At 52.9% G+C, this 20084-nt stretch overlaps 6 protein-coding genes across 6 annotated transcripts; 4 read left to right on the forward strand and 2 right to left on the reverse strand.

Moving 5' to 3' along the window:
• Window positions 1-228: 228 nt before the first annotated feature.
• Window positions 229-2016, forward strand: QC762_509300 (uncharacterized protein; the record flags this gene model as incomplete). The annotated part of the gene is made up of 1 exon (XM_062891341.1): window positions 229-2016. One exon carries the CDS (start codon window positions 229-231, stop codon window positions 2014-2016), a length of 1788 nt encoding a protein of 595 aa, XP_062742676.1.
• A 576-nt stretch (window positions 2017-2592) lies between these two features.
• BGL4_1 (beta-glucosidase) lies at window positions 2593-5377 on the forward strand (the record flags this gene model as incomplete). The annotated part of the gene is made up of 4 exons (XM_062891342.1): window positions 2593-2893; window positions 2948-3439; window positions 3490-5054; window positions 5111-5377. 4 exons carry the CDS (start codon window positions 2593-2595, stop codon window positions 5339-5341), a joined length of 2589 nt encoding a protein of 862 aa, XP_062742677.1. The 3' UTR covers window positions 5342-5377.
• A 5667-nt stretch (window positions 5378-11044) lies between these two features.
• Window positions 11045-12614, forward strand: AUR1 (Phosphatidylinositol:ceramide phosphoinositol transferase (IPC synthase); the record flags this gene model as incomplete). The annotated part of the gene is made up of 2 exons (XM_062891343.1): window positions 11045-11520; window positions 11624-12614. 2 exons carry the CDS (start codon window positions 11045-11047, stop codon window positions 12612-12614), a joined length of 1467 nt encoding a protein of 488 aa, XP_062742678.1.
• Window positions 12615-14691: 2077 nt separating this feature from the next.
• QC762_509325 (uncharacterized protein) lies at window positions 14692-15192 on the reverse strand (the record flags this gene model as incomplete). Its single annotated transcript, XM_062891344.1, has 1 exon — window positions 14692-15192. The coding sequence occupies one exon, from the start codon at window positions 15190-15192 to the stop codon at window positions 14692-14694; it is 501 nt and encodes a 166-aa protein (XP_062742679.1).
• Window positions 15193-15243: 51 nt separating this feature from the next.
• On the reverse strand, window positions 15244-17331 carry QC762_509330 (uncharacterized protein; the record flags this gene model as incomplete). The annotated part of the gene is given in 5 exon segments (XM_062891345.1): window positions 15244-15288; window positions 15436-15764; window positions 15819-16123; window positions 16174-16404; window positions 16417-17331. The coding sequence occupies 5 exon segments, from the start codon at window positions 16995-16997 to the stop codon at window positions 15244-15246; spliced, it is 1491 nt and encodes a 496-aa protein (XP_062742680.1). The 5' UTR covers window positions 16998-17331.
• A 53-nt stretch (window positions 17332-17384) lies between these two features.
• Window positions 17385-20057, forward strand: GRC3 (Polynucleotide 5'-hydroxyl-kinase grc3; the record flags this gene model as incomplete). The annotated part of the gene is made up of 5 exons (XM_062891346.1): window positions 17385-17850; window positions 17908-18154; window positions 18219-18630; window positions 18687-19882; window positions 19985-20057. Exons 1-5 carry the CDS (start codon window positions 17778-17780, stop codon window positions 20055-20057), a joined length of 2001 nt encoding a protein of 666 aa, XP_062742681.1. The 5' UTR covers window positions 17385-17777.
• Between the last annotated feature and the right edge of the window lie 27 nt (window positions 20058-20084).

Raw genomic sequence — 20084 nt, forward strand, 5'->3', positions numbered from 1 at the left:
CATCCGAAGACAGCCTCGTGAACACCCAGTGACCTCACCATCTCGGGCCATCACTGGTATTTCAGTCGAACTCGGATACCCAAGGCATTTTGGTGGTCAGGGTATGAAGCCGACGACAATCCGAGCTCTTCTGTTCTCTCACCTCTGACACAAAGGAATCTGGAAGCCAATCAGACCCGGCATATATAAGTCAGCACTCAGAGACAGTTCAAGATAGCCTCGTCTGCCATGTATCGCACAGCTCTACGACGAACTGCCAGGACAGCAAAGCCTTCGCAATGGGTACGGCATTCAAGTACCGGGGGGGAAGCTCAGCCTCGCCGTTCCATCATCCCTCTCGTCGCTGGAGCTGTCCTTGTGGGAGCTGGCGCTGGTGGTTTCTGGGCTTACCAAAACTACTCCCAACTATCCAAGCAACAAGAACAGGCTCGAAGCCCTAAACAGGCAGAAAAGGCCGAGATTCTCCGTGAGAAACCACGGAAGAAGGCAAAGTCTAGGGAGGAGAGCAATGAACTGATCAGCCCTCAACATGTCCAAGTCAAGCACAGTCATGACCACCCCGGCGTCTATGCTTGGGGTTCCAATGTGGGCAAGGTTGCTGCTCCTGACTCCAAGGAATCCAACATCAAGACACCACGGAGGATTTCCTTCTTTGACGGCCAGATTCTCAGGGATTTGAAGCTGGAACGAGACTTTGGCGTGGCAGTCAACGAAAAGGGTGACCTAGTTCAGTGGGGTGTCGGCTACAACAGAGATGCCCCCGGCCCGGAAGTTACCCTCAGGGGCAAAGATGTCACCAAGATCGCCGTCTCCCGGGACCGTGTCATTGCCCTCTCGTCCAACGGGCAAGTCTACTCCATTCCTGTTGCCAAAGCTGACCAGGCCTTTGCCGAAAACACACCAAACTCTCATTCTTCCTGGTCCATTTGGTCCGGCACCCCCAGCCTCACCCAGCACTACAGGACCCTCAAGCCTGCCAACTTGGGTTGGAACGAACAAGTGGTCGATGTCAAGTCCGGCCTTGAACACTGTCTGATGCTCACCTCCAGAGGTCGCGTCTTCTCGGCCGCCTCTAGCACAGAGGACTTTCCTTCCCGAGGTCAGCTCGGTGTTCCTGGGCTGACGTGGCAAAACCGCCCAGCTGGTCCATATGACCAGCCTCACGAGGTCGGCGGACTGCGCGGTTTCAAGGTCAGGGAGATCGCCACGGGTGACTACCACTCCCTTGCCCTTGACAACGAAGGGAGGGTCTTTTCCTTTGGTGATAACACCGTTGGCCAGCTTGGCTTCAAGACCGATCTCACAGCTACCCATATTGACACCCCCTCTCTGTTGCCCGTCAACCAGCTCTACGCCGGCACCAACCTCAAGCCCAAGGTTACCTCCATCGCCGCTGGCGGTCTCAGCAGCTTCTTCACCGTTGACGCCACCAAGGTTCAATCAGAGTCTGGGTCGGAGGTCATGCCCGCCTCTGAGCTCGGCAGAGTCGTGGCCGAGACGTGGGCTTGTGGTTCCGGTATCCACGGCGAACTCGGCGCAGGCAAATGGCTTCACGTCTCTGTTGCTCCCTCCAAGGTCAAGGCTCTTTCCGATCTCTATGAATACGACGAGGCAACCAATACTGTTCATCCTATTCGTCTCAAAAAGATCGCCGTAGGAAGCACCCATGTCTGTGCTGTCATGGACAATGTGCATGATTCCAAGGGGAACTCTAAGGGGGGTCCACAGTTTGGGAACGATGTCTTGTTCTGGGGAGGGAACGAGAGCTATCAGTTGGGCACGGGCAAGAGAAATAACACGAACGTGCCGATTTATATTGGGGCGTTGGATGGGGATAGTGTTGGGGCTGGGAAGATGGATGGGGAGCTGGGGAGGAATAGGCTCCAAATTGCGCCGAGGGCGAGGGTGAATCTGTTGACTGATAAGGGGGGGAAGGCTGGGAAGGGGAGGCAAGTGGATGTGGAGCAGAGGGTAGAGTGTGGGAGGTGCGTAAGCGCTATCTACTCTGCCGTGTAAGATTGGTTTGATGGGGAGATGGACATGTATGGATACGTGTAAGAACAAAACTGTGGCAATGGGATGGATGATAAAGGAGTTGTATATGATGAAAGAGGGCAAGCAAAACTCCAATCGCATCTCGGTTTTTTTTTTGGCTTGGGAAAGGTTTCAATTTCATCATTTTGTCAACAGCACATGAACCTCATACATCCGAGTGCTTTACGATGCAACAACTCGCAACATTTTCGACTACCGAATGTCTACCTATGCCTTTGTACCTGCAGCTCGGGAACTAGCCGGCGGGTAATAAATCGACACCACACCACCGCACCCCGTCCCGTCAAGATGAGCATATTCTAGATCCCGAGACGGGATAGAGAGGGGGATTCACCATGGCTAATCTGCTAACCCCTCCTTCGATGCTCAACGACGTCAGGCTACCATGGCTGTGATTGACGGGAATATTTCATTGCCATTGCGTCGCAGCTTGCAGATATTTCATATCTAGGTCTCGTCTCCCATTCTGGACATGCTTCTCTCTCTTTGCTTTGCCATTTCTGAGGTTTTGAACATTGCGCTCTTTAAATCAGCAAGATGCGGCTTCAAACCTCTGCAGGCTTGCTGCCCTTGATATCCCTAACCACAGCCTTGACAGAGACCCCCTTTCTCGGCTTCCCCTCCCCGTGGATCTCGCCCGACCCATCCGATGCCGAATGGCAAGCCGCGTACGAAAAAGCTGTGGCCTTTGTTTCTCAGCTCACCCTCACCGAAAAAGTCAACTTGACAACCGGCACGGGCTGGGAAGGCGACAGATGTATCGGCAAGACCGGCTCGGTCCCAAGATTGGGGTTTGAGGGGTTTTGTCTGATGGATGGGCCGTTGGGTGTGAGATATGGTATGCCCTCCTGTCTCCCTTCTCCAACACCTCCCAACTGACAGTCGATGATAGTCGACAAAGCCTCAGCCTTTCCCGCGGGCATGAATGCCGCAGCAACCTTCAGCAAACGCCTCATTCGTGCCCGGGGCGAAGCGATGGGTGAAGAGTTCCGCGGCAAGGGCGTTGATGTCCAGCTTGGTCCTGTTGCCGGAGCCCTAGGCAGAACACCGCAGGGAGGGAGAAACTGGGAGGGTTTCTCTCCTGATCCGTACCTTACTGGAGTGGCGATTGCGGAAACGATCAGGGGGATCCAGAGTAGGGGTGTGATTGCCTGTGCTAAGCATTACATTCTTAATGAGCAGGAGCATTTCCGCGGGAGTGTGGATGTGAGGATTGGCGATAAGACGATGCATGAGTTGTACCTGTGGCCGTTTGCGGATGCGGTGAGGGCTGGGGTGGGGAGTGTGATGTGTAGTTATAACAGGGTCAACGGGACGTATGCGTGTGAGAATAAGTGGGTGCAGAATTACTTGTTGAAGAGTGAGCTGGGGTTTAGGGGGTTTGGTGAGTTTCTGGCGGTGTGTCTTCCGGGAGGATGCTGATGAGAAAGACAGTGATGTCCGACTGGGGAGCACAACACAGCACCCTTGGCTCGGCCCTCTCGGGGCTCGATATGGCAATGCCAGGCGACATGATGGGTCCCCCTTCCGCCTCATCACCCCCCTACGGCTCGCACTGGGGCGGCGCGCTCACCCAAGCCGTCCTCAAAGGCGAGGTTCCCCAGTGGCGCCTCGATGACATGGTCACCCGGATCATGACCTCCTTTTTCCGCGTCCACGTCGGGAGCTACACCTCCCGCCCAGAACCCAACTTCTCCGCCTGGACCCAAAACACCACTGGCCCCCAATACAAGTACTCCAACCGTCCCTGGACCACCGTCAACTCCCACGTCGATGTCCAAGCCAACCACTCGGCTCTCATCCGTGAACTAGCCGCCAAATCCACCGTCATCCTCAAGAACACCGGCATCCTCCCCCTTTCCAAATCCTCCCTGACCAGCCTAGCAGTAATAGGCAACGACGCCCACGACAACCCCAACGGACCCAACTCCTGCCCTGAGCGAGCCTGCATCAACGGGACGGTAGCAATGGGATACGGCTCTGGCACGACCGACTTCCCCTATCTGATCTCACCCGCCACGGCCCTGTTGGGCCTCTCCCAGGAGCACAACATAACCTTTTTCAACACCACCTCCAACTGGGACCTCCCCACCGCTCAATCCACCGCCTCCAACGCTTCCGTCGCCATCGTCTTTGCAACCGCCACCTCGGGGGAGAATTTTGTGTCCATCGATGGGAATGCTGGCGATAGGAACAATCTCACGTTGTGGGACAACGGTGACGCTTTGATCCGCGCCGTGGCGGCTGTCAACCCTAACACCATCGTTGTGTTGCACACCTCGGGCCCTGTCGTCATTGATCACGCGGATAAACACCCGAATATTTCAGCTATCCTCTGGGCCGGGTTTCCCGGTCAGGAATCTGGGAACGGGCTGGCGGATGTTTTGTTTGGTGATGTCCACCCACAAGGCCGCAGCCCGTTTACCTGGGGTAAGGACTTGGAGTCGTACGGGGTTGAGTTGTTGACGGTGGCGCCTGATCCGAGGAGTCCGAGGCAGGAGTTTCCGGAGGGGGTGTTTGTTGACTATAGGTGGTTTTTGAGCGAGGGGAAAGGGGAGAGGGGGAGGGTTACGTATGGGTTTGGGCACGGGGTTGGGTACACGGAGTTTGAGTATGGGGATTTGGTTGTTGAGAGGGTTGGTGAGAGGGGGGGGTACGAGGTGAATAAGGGGAGGACGATACCGGCGCCGGTGATGGGGGAGGTTGTTGATATAGGGGATTTAGAGGGGTGGACTGAGCCGGAGGGGTTTGAGGGGTGGAGGATTCCGAGGTATGTTTACCCTTGGGTCAATGCGACTGTATATAACAGTGAGAATGGCACCGCGCGATCACCTGGCATTGGTGACTTCCCGCCGGAGGCTAGGGATGGGGGGGTGCAAGAGGAGCTACCGGCCGGTGGGAAGGAGGGTGGCAATGAGGGTTTGTATGAGGTTTTGTTTGAGGTGAAGGTGGATGTGAAGAATGCAGGGACGAGGGAGGGGGTGGAGGTTGTTCAGTTGGTGAGCTGCCTTGTTTGCTTCTTCTGTTGTGATCCCGTACGGCTGATGATGAATAGTACCTCTCACCCAACAACCCTCTCGCCCCGTCTCTCCTCCTCCGCGGCTTTGACGACGTCCTCCTCGCCCCCAACGCCACCAAAACCGTCACCTTCTCCCTCACCCGTCGTGACATTAGCGAGTGGAACACCGAAGCCCAGAACTGGGAGATTCTCACCGAGTATCAGCAGACCGTCTTTGTCGGGTCGAGCTCGATGGATTTGAGGTTGAACAGGACACTGCCCCTTTGAAGAGACTTGAGAATCACACACTGAGCTAGGTAGCGATATCATGAACAGTTTCAATCTATCATCTACCAAGCTGTTTTCCTTCCTCTCTTCCCTGAACACAGCCGGCAAACTCTTGGATACTTCCGCCATCAGCCACAACATCTCGACATTTACGCCTCGTTGATCGCGTTCTCACGTGAGGCACCAGAGTCTGGTATCACATGCAAAATGATCCGTTCTCGAGGCCGAATTCTCGAACATTCTGGCAGCTGGACAGATCTGAAGCCAACATTTTCCAGATCCACTTGATCGAAGCCCAGATCTACATGACAGATACCACTCGCGACCTCAGCTCGTCACTTCTCTTGATGTTGTAACCTCATCTTTCCGCCCAGCTTTCACTTCCAAAGCGTTCCAACATTGACATCATGCCTATTAGAACTTCCAACAGGGGCTTTCTCCCATGTTTCATAGCTCAGAGACGATCCAATTGCCAGATCTGGTCCCCGATCTCAACATCCATCAAAAAGCCACACACTCCACCGGTACCAAAGCCCCTCCTCGAACTAACAACGCCTCCGGAGAAGAATGAGAGCAACTTCGCACAGCACTGGCAGTTCACAGTCAAGCCATCAGATTTGCAAGCGTGCACGAGCCATCTGGTTTGTCTATATAATCGAGTCTTTCCTCCCATTTCCTTCTCTGTTGTACATCGAACATACCACACCACCATCGACTTCGACATCGACTTCGACATCCATCGATATCGTCTTTAACATTGTCTTCAACATTGTTTTCAACATCGTCTCGACTCGGACTTCGACAACATCGACATCGACATCAACACCACCAGCGACGACGAACGATGCGACCGACCGGACGACAACGACGACGACAACGACGACGACAACATTCCCCCTTCCCGCTCTTCCCCTTCTTCCCATGAGCACACCAACACACCCCCCGGTGGCACGATCGGATTGTGGACGGTCGACTAGGGGGGTAATAGACTCTGGGTTGTAGCTGCTGGGATAGCACGATCCGACCGTGGATGGTTACCTGGCGCGAAGCCTCCCTCGTTCTTATGGATGGGTGTATGGGTCTGGCAAATATGATTCGAGGAATAGGATGGTACAGTCTGGCTGGTTGTTGCTGCCTTGGTGAGGGAGTGGTGATTCTTTTTCTTTTTCTTTTTTTTTTCCTTTTTTTCTTTTTCTTTTTTTCTTTTTCTTTTTCTTTTTCTTTTCCTTTTCCATGCCATATATTCCCATCTATCTTGCCGTCTATCTTGCCATTTATCGAACGGCGAAGTCGGACTCTGTCACCTCCTCGTGGTGTCGCCTGGAAAATCGTCTCTCCGAGGAGAGCGAGGCCAACGCAGAGACGCATGCGACTTTTGTAGGTAGCTACGAGAACAATACAAGACTTTATTTTGGTCATGACTTTCAATGCCTTTTTGTGTGTGCCTTCGAGACTCCGCCTTGTGATTAAACAACTCTTGTAGCGCTCCTCTTGCGATGCATCCAAAAGAGATGGGACAAATACCTCGACACCCATCCCATGATGTCGATCATGGTTTTGGCGTCTGGAGAGGTTAGACTTGAGATTACTGGGGGGTTCCTGTTGATCCTGACTTGTCGGCATCACGAGAGACCATCAGGATGGAAGTATAGCTCAACCTGTGCGAAACATTCTCTCCCTGTCTCAAGGTACCACCACCACATCGGGGCTTCAGTTTCCAGAACCCATCATACCCTGTGGAGCTCAGACTTCTCACCACCTTCCACCTCAACCCACCTGGGTACTTGACTTTCTTCCCCTCCAAGTTCGAACACTGCCCGATTCATGTACGCTGTGTGATGGGCAATTAAAACGCAGAGTTAAATCGAAACCACTCTGCAGCTATACGGCCATTAAGGATTTCTTAAGGCGATTTGTGTGGAGGTTTAACACCTAGCTTGAGGTGTTTCGTGGCTTTACCCAAGTGCTTTTAGCTGTGCCTTTACTTTGCTTCTTACTGCGTAACGGTAGCATGGACCCAGGTTGTCGGGAGTGATGGCCCCGGGTGGTGGGGGGGAAGGGTGGGGGGCTATGAAAAGGGGGAGGTGGTGCTGTAATGATAGATGGGGAAAGGGGTGCTCTGGTACAAGAGACTGGTAGAGCGATGGAGAAAAGCATCATATTTCTGTTGTTGGGATCTCATGTCTACCCATAAGACTTGGCATTTTTCTTTGATGAGTTGCTGAGTATGGCTGCCGTTGAGTCAAGTCTTTTAATGAACGATAAGGGAGAAAGAGGCCTTGTGGTGCTACCGGTAGACCAGAGAGAAACCTCGGGACTAACCACCTAAGGTTATAATCTCACGCCCCAGCGAACAATTTTAGCAAAACTCGGTTGCCCCGGCTGGTGTAAGTTAGCACAGCAGTCAACCGCGTTCGGTCCTGAAAAAAAAAATGATGTAAAGTTTCTCCTGGGGGCACACAATTTCTTCCAAAGCTGGCGCGCAGCCACAGACAGGACCCGAGGTCTCGGTTCAAAACCGAGGTCGAGCAATGAGTTTGTCTTTTTTGTTTCTGTCACATCTCTCCTCGTCCAACAGCACCCTCTTCTCGTGATGCCTTCAAACATGTTCTCCAGCCCAAACATATCAGCTCTCACCAGCCACACACAAACAACCACACCCCCGCTACAAGAATAAGCCCTTCCCACACGCCTGCCCGCCCGACAGGGATACATCCCGGACTTTTCGGGCTCGCTCCACAGTCCGACAAAAGGGACCCGAGCCCCGAGCCGCACCTTTCGCGCCCCGGAAAGCCAAAGCAACCCGCAAGAAACATCCACTTCTTCGCCTAGCAGATGGATGTCAAAAAGGGTTGGCGGGCGCTAAACAAACCGGCAGACTCGGAGATGGCCTCCTTCCCTCAGTCATGAGGCTCATAAGAGGTACTAACTTGAATGCCAGCTCATCATGGTGATTCATAAAAGCGAGGGGAGTTTACAAATCATTATTAAAAAGCCACAAGACCTGAGACCTCTCTCCCGGAGTTAACAGGAAAAGTACCGATGGTGTGGAAGGACAAGGCGGCGGTCTTCGGTAGTGTTCAACAAGACAGAAGGCCTCGGCAGGGTGGTGGGGGTTCCGTCAACCATCGGGCGGCTACACCCTACAGGGCGATCGGAAGAGCCGCTCTTGTTGAGGGAAAAAAAAAAAAAAAACCATGTCAAGGTGGTTCCCGGTTCCCGGCGACAAGGTATTACAATGTTCGCTTTATGCCGAATCACCTGTTCTTCGGCTGCTTCCTGGATTGAGCTTGACCGCCGGAATGCATAAAAGAAAAAAAAATATTTTTTCTTTTCTCGAAGAATTACAGAATATGGTTCGACAGGCGATATCCACAGGGCCGGATCAGGCCTGCAGGTGGAAAAGAGTCCATGTCGGGTTGGTGTGAAGCAGTCAGAGGGGATTACAAATGGGAGAATTGATATGTCCGAAGCCCGATCAGATAAAAATGAGGCTTGACGATAGCAAGGCTCCCTATAGGTCAGTTTTGTTATACGCGTAAAGTGCTAGAGGTAGACCGCGGGTTCGAGACAATGTCGCGTGCTCTGTTCTGTAGCGAACATTTTCCCAGGTGGCTGGAAAAGAAAGAGACCCCCCCCTTCGAATTCGGGTCCAAGGTGGAGATGGCGTCCGAAGCTATTAAGAAGCGAGTTTTCTCAGATTCATGTCATGCAGCAAAAAGGGCATTGGCTACCTCACAATTTTGCTTCATCTCAAAGGGAGATTGAGAGAATCCTAATCTCGAAACCTAAGAGTTGGTGCGGTCTGATGTTTTGGTGCCGGTTGCCGAAATCCGCGGGTGGAATAAGTGGTTGCGACGAGCGGTTGCGCGAGAGTTTCACTGATCCACGGCCGGGCTTGCAAATCGATAAATCGAACGAGCAAACCAACAGGATCGGCGCTATAAAACCGTGACAGAGCCATCCTATCCACCGGCAGGCCAGCCCCACCGTTTGAACCTTTTTCATTTGGAGGAAGAAAGAGGCGCGCAGAGGCACAGCTGATAGCGTTGGCTCGAAGAGTGGAAAGCTATCCTACTTATCAGCCTTTCGGAAGATGTTGGACGGCAGAAGACATGATGCCGAGATGCCGAGTGCAAGCGGCACAAAGCAAAAGAATGCGCAACGGTTTCTCTGGCGAAACCCCACAGGCGGGAAGCAAGCCACATGTCGCCGATGGGCTCAAGCCTCTCCTTTGACGCACGTCCGCGGTTAGGAAGTGGTATCGCTGACCAATTGTGCCTCTTTTATCCCATGTTCCAAGACACGACAAGGTCAAATCCTGTCAGGAAGTGCAAGTGTCTTCTTTACCTTTCTCTTCGAACAAGTCGTTTTCCCTCGTGGGCTTCTGGAGGTTTGTGTTCCTTCTAGAAAGTGATGACAGCATCACTTACACCACAGCAAGCATGATACTGTGTGTGTGACTAGCGTGATGTTCACCGCTGCAGGGGCATTCTTGCTGTCATCGATATGCAACAAGCGAAAGAAACCCACTGCGGCATTCAAACTGACCCTGTCGCCCGGGCATGATGACCAGGTGGCTCCCGGCGAAAATCACACGGGGCGTTGTGTGTGTACTTCGGTCCGCTCAATTACTTTGTCCGTGGTATCTCTTCAAGACTCGAGTCGTTGCTTGTATTATTATAGAGAAGAAATAAGCAGACAAGAGAAAGAGAAAGAGAAAGAGAAAGAGAAAGAGGAATGAGGAGAGTCGGTCTTGTCAAGTCTTGGCCTCTCCAGCCAAGTGCTTGGGAATACCATTTTTAGTGCCTCGTTTGCTGGTGTGTTGCTCGCGTGTCCCGTAACCTTAGTACCTTTGGTGTGTGTGTGGGTGCGTACTTTGTACCGCCTAACTTTGCTTCGCATGCATTCCCAAGTGAACCCACCCGTCCTTCTTTTAAACAAGGGCCACCGCCGTCATACTTTACCAAGGGAGGCCCCCCCCCTAGTCACAATCCGTCACACACTTAACCTCACTTGCTTCCCGTCCCACTCTTCCCCATTTTGCGATCTCGAAGTGTTGATCCTTTTCCCAAGTAACACACACACTCAACGACAACCGACCGCAAGAAAGACGTGTGTTGGTGTGGCGTTCGAGCTGCTTTTCCTTCGTGGCTTTTTTTTGGGGCCCTTTTTCTCTTTTTCCTAAACGGCCTTTTTTGGGGGATTGCTCGACAAACCGACGAAACGAACAGGACGGACGACCAAATCCAGTAATTCCTAGAAATTAATAATCAGCATCAACAAAGAATAAAACGGTCACAACCTATTCGACAACGACGTCAACCACGAGCACCTCACCCAAACTACCGGTCCAGGCCAATAGTGTAAAAAGAGTTAAAGAAAGCAAGCACGAAGAGAAATGCAGATGCAGCGACGATAGCCGAACCAACTCCAACAAATCACTTCTTCCCCTTTCCTCCTTCTTCATCCTAGGAAAGGGCCGGTTTGCCTCCCCGCCGGGTGGTGCGTGTGTTGTGTGTGTGTGTGTGTGTGTGTGTGTGTATGTGTGAGTGTGTCTCACCTCAACCTCGACCTCAACCTCAACCTCACCTCAACCTCAACCTCAACCTCAACCTCAACCTCAACCTCAACCTCAACCTCAACCTACCTACCTAGCGACGAACCTATTTTAGACGATTCCGGCGCATCACCATCGCAACCATGCCAGACTTCTCCCCCGTCCTCCCATCAACAACCTCGGCACCCCCCTCCCCGCCACATTCCCTCTCCGCCAAAACCATCACCACCTCCCCAAACCCCCTATTACCGCTCTACAACCTCGCCGCCAACATCCCCATCCCCGCCAAATTCAAAAAGGCCAAACCCTCTCTTCGGTTACAGCGGGTAAAATCCAAAGACGAAGCCACCTCTCACGATGTAACCAAACTGCAAACATCCTTCGCCATCCTTCCCTCTCTCAAACAGCTCCAAACCCGCAAATGGACCCTCTGGGACCTCCAGCACGTGGTGACGTTTGGGTGTTTGGCCTTTTGTCTGCTCATCACACCATCAGCCCCGTTTGTCAAGAGCGCCGCGATGGGGTTGCTAGCGGTTCTGCTGGCCATGCCAGCGACTAGACAGTTTTTCCTGCCGTCGTTGCCGATTTGGGTGTATTTGTTTTATTTCTTTGCCAGCAGGTATGTTAGCGACCGTCATCCGAGAAAATCCTTTCCCTTTTTTTTTTTTTCTTTTTTTTTCTTGTCTTTTTTCGTTGTCTGGATGCTGATGATGATGAAAAAGGTTCATCGCCCCTGAATACCGCCCCCACATCTGGGTCAAGGTCCTTCCCGCGCTAGAAAACGTCCTCTACGGCGCCAACCTGAGCAACATCCTCTCGGCACACACCTACACCATCTTGGACATCATCGCCTGGATCCCCTACGGCCTCGGCCACTTTGCGCTCCCGCTGGTGACAACGGTGATGCTGTTTTTGTTTGCCGCCCCTGGGACAACGCCCGTCTGGGCGAGGGCGTTTGGGTACATGAGCATCCTCGGCGTGACGATCCAGATCCTCTTTCCTTGCACGCCTCCCTGGTACGAGGGTCTGCACGGCCTCGAGCCGGCGCACTACGGCATGGAGGGCAGCCCGGCTGGGTTGAAGAGGATCGATGAGCTGTTTGGCGTGGACATGTACACGACGAGCTTCACGACCGCCCCGGTGCCGTTTGGCGCGTTTCCTTCCCTGCACGGAGGCGATGCCGTGCTGGAGATGCTGTTTTTGCAGTACTGCTTCCCGAGGTTCAGGGCTTTTTTCGTGGGGTATGTGGTTTGGATTGCGTGGAGCACCATGTATCTGAACCACCACTACGCGATCGACCTTGTCGGAGGAGGGGTGATTGCCGCGGTCACGTATTACATTGCGAGAACGAAGTGGCTTCCGCGCCCGCAGCTGGACAAGACGACGAGGTGGGAGTATGAGTATGTCGAGTTTGGCGACAGGCCGAGGGTGGCGCTCGACGAGGAGTATGGTGGGATGGGGTTGGGACTGCTTCAGCGACGGGGGAGCGACGAATGGACTCTTGGGAGCTCGTCGAGCTTCGACTCGATGAGCAGGGGGGACACCCTCTGCGGGAGCAGCAGCTCTTCGCCGAATATCCTCAGCCCGACGACGCCGAATGATGACCACCATGGGGGGGACCTGTGGAGCAAAGTCCGGACGACGAGCCCGAGGGCGGCGGGGTTGACTGGGGTTGTGGTTGAGGAGGAGCAGAGGGAGGTGTATGTGAGGTGATCTCTTGAGAACCTAATCGACAGATCCATCCTTTTCTCGGCACTTCTTCGACTCGATTCCGGTTGCTTTTTTTCGATCGCCTTTTTTTATACAACACGCTACTACTGCTACTATCGTTATTATTTATCTGTCGGGGCCATTTCATCAGCATTTTATTGGTTTGGGGTTGGGGTCAAACAAATGGCATTGGCAGGGCATTTCACGAGCAGAGAGTGTGTGTGTGTGTGCGTGTGTGTGTGGTTATTTGGTATATACCCCATATCGTTCGCTCGCTTCATTTATATATTTATATGTGTGTGTACTGGAAAGGGGGGGAGTCAGTCTGGATAGACAGTCGTTTCTGTTTATTGGAGAAAGAACAAATCAGACTTCTGGATGGGCAGAAGAGCGAGGGAGGGGTGAAGAGGGGGGAGGAGGATATATCCCATATAATGAGAGGTTGTCGAAGAGAAAAGGAGGGTGGGGGGGATATATGCCATCTTTTGGTCTTTTTAATGATAATGGCTTTTTTTTTCTTTTTTTTTTTTTTAAATCGGTAGGGGGAAGGGAAAGGGTGCGGTGCATATAACGGATCAAGAGGGAGGAGGGGGGGGTTACATACCTAGTTGGGGAAGGGAGAGAGAACAGATGGGTGATGATACCTGCGATTTGGATTTTGTCTTGAGAGCGAAGGGGACACTGGGAGGAAGGAAGGGTTTGCGATATCTAGGAGAAGGAGGAGGAGGTGATGATGATGATGGTGGTGGTGGTGGTGGTTTTGTATCATATAACGAATATCTCAAAGGAATTTAAATCAAGTCAAACAATTGATTAGAGGAGGGATGGGTGTGTGATGTTGGAAGAGAGGCTCTTTCCCCTCCACCACCGGGACGCCTTCGGAGGGTTTAACCACTGTGCCCGGCCGGGTTCGGGTAGGTAGGCGGCGGCGTGGAAAAAGGGGGTTCGGTTTCAGCCTCACAGCCTTGTGTCGTTCGGTTTTTTTTTTTTTTTTTTTTTTTTCCCTTCTTTTCTCTTTCTCCCAATATTGTCACGAGTTGGGTGGGTGTGTCAGATTCGCTTAATCGGCCGGTCCCAGAACGTCACCACTCCGAGGAGTCATATTCCCCAATCTGTACTTCTTTCTATCATGGGACACGACGAGGGGAAAGGGGGGGTTATAAAAGCATGGGAGGTAGGGGTTGGAAGCGGGAACGGAGAATATCTTGTGTGTCAGGTAGACAGACAGACAGTTAGATGCTGTGAGACGGGAGGTAGGTAGGTAGAAAGATGCAACCCTTCGGAGAATGCAACATCAAAGATAGTAAAAACCAAAAACTCAGAAAAAGGGTGATGCCGAACCGAAAACGGGAGATTCTTCTTATGATATATACATGGCAGTCAAAGAGAGAGAGAGAGAGAGAGAGAGAGAGAGAGAGAGAGAGAGAAATGTTTCAGCTCGTGGGGTCAAAGTCACGATGAATAAGGAAAATCGGCCAGAATATCTGGCCTAGTTCGGATTTTGTTGTCAAAAGCGAATGGTGTGTGTGTGGTGGGTGGCACCGGGCTGAGGGAAACGGCCGCCAATGCCGTCAACCATCTCTTTAAATATCTTGGATAAATCGCTGGAAAAAAAAAAAAGACAAGTACATTAATCTACAATTCACATTGTCTGCATTCCCGTATCTGTCTAAAACCGACTGACTGACTATCTGGGCTCTGTGCCCATCCCCGAGTCTTACATACAACTGACTGACATATACCTCTCCCAATCAACCCACAATTTACACCCATCTCACATTACATGCAATGTAAAGAAGAAGAAAGAAAAAAATGTATGCATATCAAAAAAAGACAATAAACAAACATCCATCCATCCAGACCCATGTATGGAAAAGCACGAAAAAAGGTATCTCAACGCCCCACCCACCAACCCGCCGAACCCTTTATGCCCTGACGAAAAGAAATACTTTTGATGCCTGATGCGAAAAAGAAAACCGAAAACCGAAATTAGCGCGCTCTTGTGTGGTTCACTCGCGATGTGAAGACCCGAGACCAGATACTGGGCAACTTCCCAGCCGTGCAAGACACATGTCAGCCATTAGAACCGCACCTTCGACTTGCTCTTGAGTTTATTCTTCTTCCTATCAGCCTTCTTCTCCTTCTTGTGCTTCATCTTGAGCGGAGAATCATCACGATTCTTGTCCTTGGCAAAGAGAACCTTGGCTGTGCTATCCTTCACGCCAGAGTCATATTTCTTGAGAATGCTCTTCATTGGCGACGAAAGAACTTGCGAGGCAGCACCAACAGACGGTTTTAGCGTGGACATGCTCTTCGAGGGCGATGAAGGGATAGTCGAAAGAGGGATACTCGAGGAGGCTTCGTCCGAGGGCTCCTGCTTGATCATGTTTTTCAAAGGTGAGGGGGGTGGGGGCATAGACATGCTGCGGGCGCGGCCCGGGTAAGGGGTCGACTTGCCGGGAACATGCACCCGGGTGAGCGACGTGGAATTGCTAGCAGGACTGCTGCTCGGAACCGTGTATGTGGGCAATGTGAACGCTGAGGGCGGCAAGAAACCTTCGCGCTTCTTGCGTTCCGACATGGACTGGTAATCGTCGGACTTGACCACGGCTCGCGGAGGTGAAGAGCCCACCTAGGCGCTCTTTCCGGCGGGAACAGGAGGCGGAATCGGCGTCACCTTACTTGCAGTCTTCTTAGCCTTGTTGTACTTACCATCAGACTGTGTGACAGAGGAGGCGACGGGGGTAACAGCCACGTTGTGCCCGGGGATGGGGGGAGGAGCAATAGGGGTCTCCTTGATGAGCTTAACAACGGGGGCACTGACTGCTGGGGTGCTGGCACCAACACGAGACTTCCTTGCCTTCTTGCTGGGCGTGGCAGCTGTCTCCTCTCCACCGAGCTTGCGCTTCTTAGCGGCCGCCTTGCTGGTGGCAGCGGGGGCGGCGGGGGCGGCATCGCCCATCTCGACCTCTTCGTGCTCCGACTCGTCACCCATGACGGTGAGACCGTTGTTGGTGGCGCCGAACGGTGTGTAGCGAACCTTGAGCCCCTTAGGCTGGGGTCTAGGCGGCACGGGCGGGGCAGGCACAACGGTCTCCTGGCCGATGTGAGTCTTGCGCTTGATGTGGAGGAACTGCCCGATGGGCTGGTCGGCTAGAAACCGTCAGCAAACCCTCTGCTCACCAAGAGAAAGAAAGCTTCACTCACCACTCTCATACTTCTTGCCATCCTTGCCGGGAATCAGGATCTTAACCGAGTGGCTCAGCTGCTCGAGTTCACCGCCGTAATCCACGCCCTCGTGGGTAAAGAGTGGCTGGCCAGAGATGAGCTTGTCCGTAGAGATCTTGTACTTCCTGATGACGTCGATGCCAATAGACTTGGGGGTGGTGAAGCACCAAAGCTGCTTGCCCTCGGCCTTTGCATTCGCAAGCATCTTGGCAACGCTGGCAGTATCGAGATCGGGGTCCACTTTCCGCAGATCGAAGCGTTGCTGAATGAGCTCAGCAGGGCGACTAGTCACTTGTTAGCAAGGTTCCCTCATCAAGCACAGGATGATTCTCACGATGACTTGACGGCTGCGGCGTTTTGGGCCTCCGGCTCAGGCTCCGACTCGGACTCAGATTCAGACTCGCCGACGGTCTCCTTGCTCTTCGCTTTGCTTTTCGCCTTGTCCTTCGAAGTAGCTGGAGACTTGGCTGTCGACGACCTGGCAACTGGAGCAGGTTTGGCTTTGGGAACAGGCTTCTCAGCTTCGCTCTCGCTCTCACTCTCACTCTCCAACTCGCTCTCCGACCCGCTCTCCGACCCGCTCTCCGACTCGCTCTCCGACTCGGCATCTTTGGCTTTCTCATTGACCTTGGCGCCGTTGACCTTGGCGCCGGCGGCAGGAGCATCCTCATCACTCGACTCCTCCGACTCACTGGACTCGGACTCGGACTCGGAATCGGAAGCAGCAGGAGCGGCCGCCTTCTTAGTGCTCTTGGCCGGAGCGTCCTTCATCTCGACATCACCATCGCCATCGTCGCTGTCGCTCTCGCTCTCGCTTTCGGAGTCGCTCTCACTGGAGCTCGAATCTGAGGCTTCGACATCCTTCTTGGTCTTGGTCTCGGTTTCGGAAGCAGGCTTCGTGCCGTTGGTGGTAGGCTTAGCAGCCTCCTTCTCTTTCTTCAAGTTCAGCTTATCGGCCCAGTCGTCATTGTCGTCGTCGGCCTCGTCGTCGGTAGAAGTGGAGGTGCTGTCGGTGTCACTGTCACTCTGACTCTCGCTCTCGGACTCTTCCTTCTTCACAGGCTTGGGCAGCGCCTTCTGGCTCAAGGCATTACGGAGGCCAGCAGCTTTGGCGATATGCTGGGACAAGGTAGCAGAGGGCGCTTTGGGCCCCGCCATTGCGACTGTTTTATGAGTTCAGTAAAGTAGAGGATGGGTAGTAGAAGTTAGCGGTAGCTGGAGGTGAGCAAAAGATTGTGCGATTCAAAGGGAGGTTGCTGGTGGTTGATTTGTTGATTTTTTATTTTTTTTTGGAAGCTGTCGAGTCGAGTCGCTCCAAAAATTCACGATGCGCTTCAGGAAAAGCGAAAAGTTGCTAATCCCTGCAAAAAAAGCGCGACGGGTTGTGGAGAGGTGGGGGCAGTGGATTGAGCGAGCTGATTGGCTAACCTTTCACTGCCGCCCTGGAAGAGCCTCTGAATAATCGTGGTGAAGATTTTGTGAGAGGAAGATGGGACACTTGGAATTGAAAAGGCGCAGAGTTATTTTATTTATTTATCTATTTTCATAAAAAAAATTAAAAAAAAAAAAAAAATCTCCCCCCCCCAAAAAAAAAAATTAAATTTCAAAGCTCTTATTAAGATTCCAGGCGCCTCTGCGGAAGGAACGCCCTGAAAGCCTACAGAAAGCAGGTACTGCCCGTACGCACCTCCGTTTGCAAGTCAAAAAGTTCAGGTGGGGCGCTCGAGTCCCTCTGTCTCGAAGCTTGAGAAGCCATTCCATTTCTTCAACGAAGTGAGCAAGTCCAGATCTTAGTGTCAAACTTATGCAAGAGACTTCATAGTAGAGAAACTGGACCCCAGTTTCTCAGGATCACTAGAGCATCCCAGTCAGTGTTTTGGACCAAGATCATTGTGGTCGTTGAACTCTTTTACCCAACCACCTACAGTGACAACGGCGATGAACAATAAGAGAAGGAAACTCGAGGGCGTTGACATCCCTCCCAAGGCCCCTGCCTCTCCTGCTACACCTGGTATGAATGAATAAAGAGCCCCGTAGTCATAGTATACATAGGCTAACATTGTCCAAGTAATGAGCGCGTTTGCTGCCCGGCAACAGCTCTGGGGAGCCCCATCGCCAGTCGCAAAAACGCCTGTGAATGAAAATCCAACACCTGCCCAAAAAGATTCCACGCCTGCAAAAACAATATCTACTCGTCGAAATAAACGCGGGGCTGCCAAGGAGCAGGTTTCTACGCCTGTTAACGAAGACCCAACACCCGACCTCAACCGTGAAAGGGGTGATTCAATTCCTGCATCGCCTATTCTTTCCCCAGTGTACGCACGACACATACGCCTCGGGTTCCATAGATATTCTGAGCTGTACTAACTGTTGGCATAGTCTTGGAACACTCATACCCCCAGTAGTCAGAGAAAGACAGCCTCAATACTCGTCCTTGAAGCCACACAAGAAGAACTATCAACAGAAGCCAGATGGTTGCGTGGCGCTAAGAACGCCTGATGGAGAGCGGCTGGTGATACTGGGAAGCTATGGCATCGGAGTCCATCAAGGCGAGGCCACCATCGCCGGTGCTCAGTTAACACCACTGGATCCAGTCCAATGGATACACGCTCCGCACTGCCATGCTCTCCCAGTCCTCCGTACTTCTGAAGACACCGTGGTTGAGCTGCATCCCCATCCCGCAGCTGATGGGTTGCGCCAGTTGGCAAAACTGAACCCTGCCTTTGGAAAACTCTGGAACGAGGTTCCCACCCAAGGGGTGCCATCCAAGAAAGACTCGACATTTCAAATTGTTTGTCTGTTCCACTCTCGACTGTTACGGAATTGTTCATGCTAACCCTCGAATAGTTGTTCTCCCCAGAAGACGTCCCCAAAAAGGTCGCCCTCCAAGAGCTCGTCTCCCCGCCAGAATGGAACAAGAAACTCGCCTCCCTGATCGCAACCAAGCGAAAAGGGGCCTTATCCCCCATCTTCTTCCTCTGCGGCCCCAAATCATCCGGGAAATCCACCTTTGGGAAACTCCTCGCCAACCGTCTAATCACCGACCGAGCCGGCAACAAAAACGCTCCTTGGTCACCCATCTACATCCTAGACATCGACCCAGGGCAACCCGAATTCGGCCCCCCCGGCGTGATCTCCCTCGTCAAACTCACCTCCCCCAACCTCCAGCCCCCCTTCTGCCACCCAACCCTCGAACCAGTCACCTCGATGATCCGCTCTCACGCCATCGCCGCAGTAACCCCCGCCCTCGACCCAGAGCACTTCATCGAGTGCGTCATGGACCTCTTTACGACCTACCAGACCCAGACCCATCCCGGAGAAGAGAAGAAACCACCAATGGTAGTCAACACCCCGGGCTGGATCCAAGGTCTCGGGTTGGACATTTTGTCTGATCTCGTCAAGGGAATCAAACCGACAGAGGTGGTGTACATGTCGACCGAAGGACCAGAGGAAACCATTTCTGGTCTTCAAGCCGCCATCTCTTTTATTCCCACCACCACATTCAGCACCCTCCCCTCGCAAAACACAACCGAAATCATCTCCCCCTCCCGGATCCCGTCGTCTCTCCGTACGATGCAGGCAATGTCTTATTTTCATCTTTTGCCGTCGTTGTCAACTTGGAATTCAACACCGCTGTCACATGCTCCCCCTTGGAGGGTGAGGTATACGGGTCCTGACAGGGGATTCAGGGGTATCCTCTGCTACGACTACCAACCTTCACCGAGAATCTTGGCAGAGGCAATCAACGGGATGGTTTTGGCGCTTGTGAAAATTTCCAACTTGGCCGCGTTAAGGGGATTAGACAACATAATCGAGGCTGGGAGTGGGAAGTTGCCATTGATAGACAACCCTATGGGGAAGAGCCTCGATCCGAAGTTTTCGGAGCTGGTGGGGTTGGTGCTGGTGAGGGGGGTGGATGAGAGGAGGGGCGAGCTGCAGCTGCTCACGCCGGTTGGGATGGGGGCCGTGGAGAAAGGAGAGGGGAGGTTGGTGTTGGTGATGGGGAAGTTTGATACGCCCAGCTGGTGTTATAGTGAAGAGTTGTACTTGAGGGATCATGATCAGGGGAAGGGGGAAGAACAGGGGGAGAGCGATGGGGAGGGGGGAGGAGGGGAGGAGGAAATGGAGGTTCCGTGGATTCAGAGGTTGCATGGGAGTCAGAACCGGGGGGCGGGGGGGAAGGTTTGGAGGGTTAGGAGGGATTTGGGGAGGAGTTAGATGGTGGAGGGGGGATGGGGTTTGTTG

Source organism: Podospora pseudocomata, chromosome 5 (assembly GCF_035222375.1).
Source record: "Podospora pseudocomata strain CBS 415.72m chromosome 5, whole genome shotgun sequence".
NCBI lineage: Eukaryota > Fungi > Ascomycota > Sordariomycetes > Sordariales > Podosporaceae > Podospora > Podospora pseudocomata.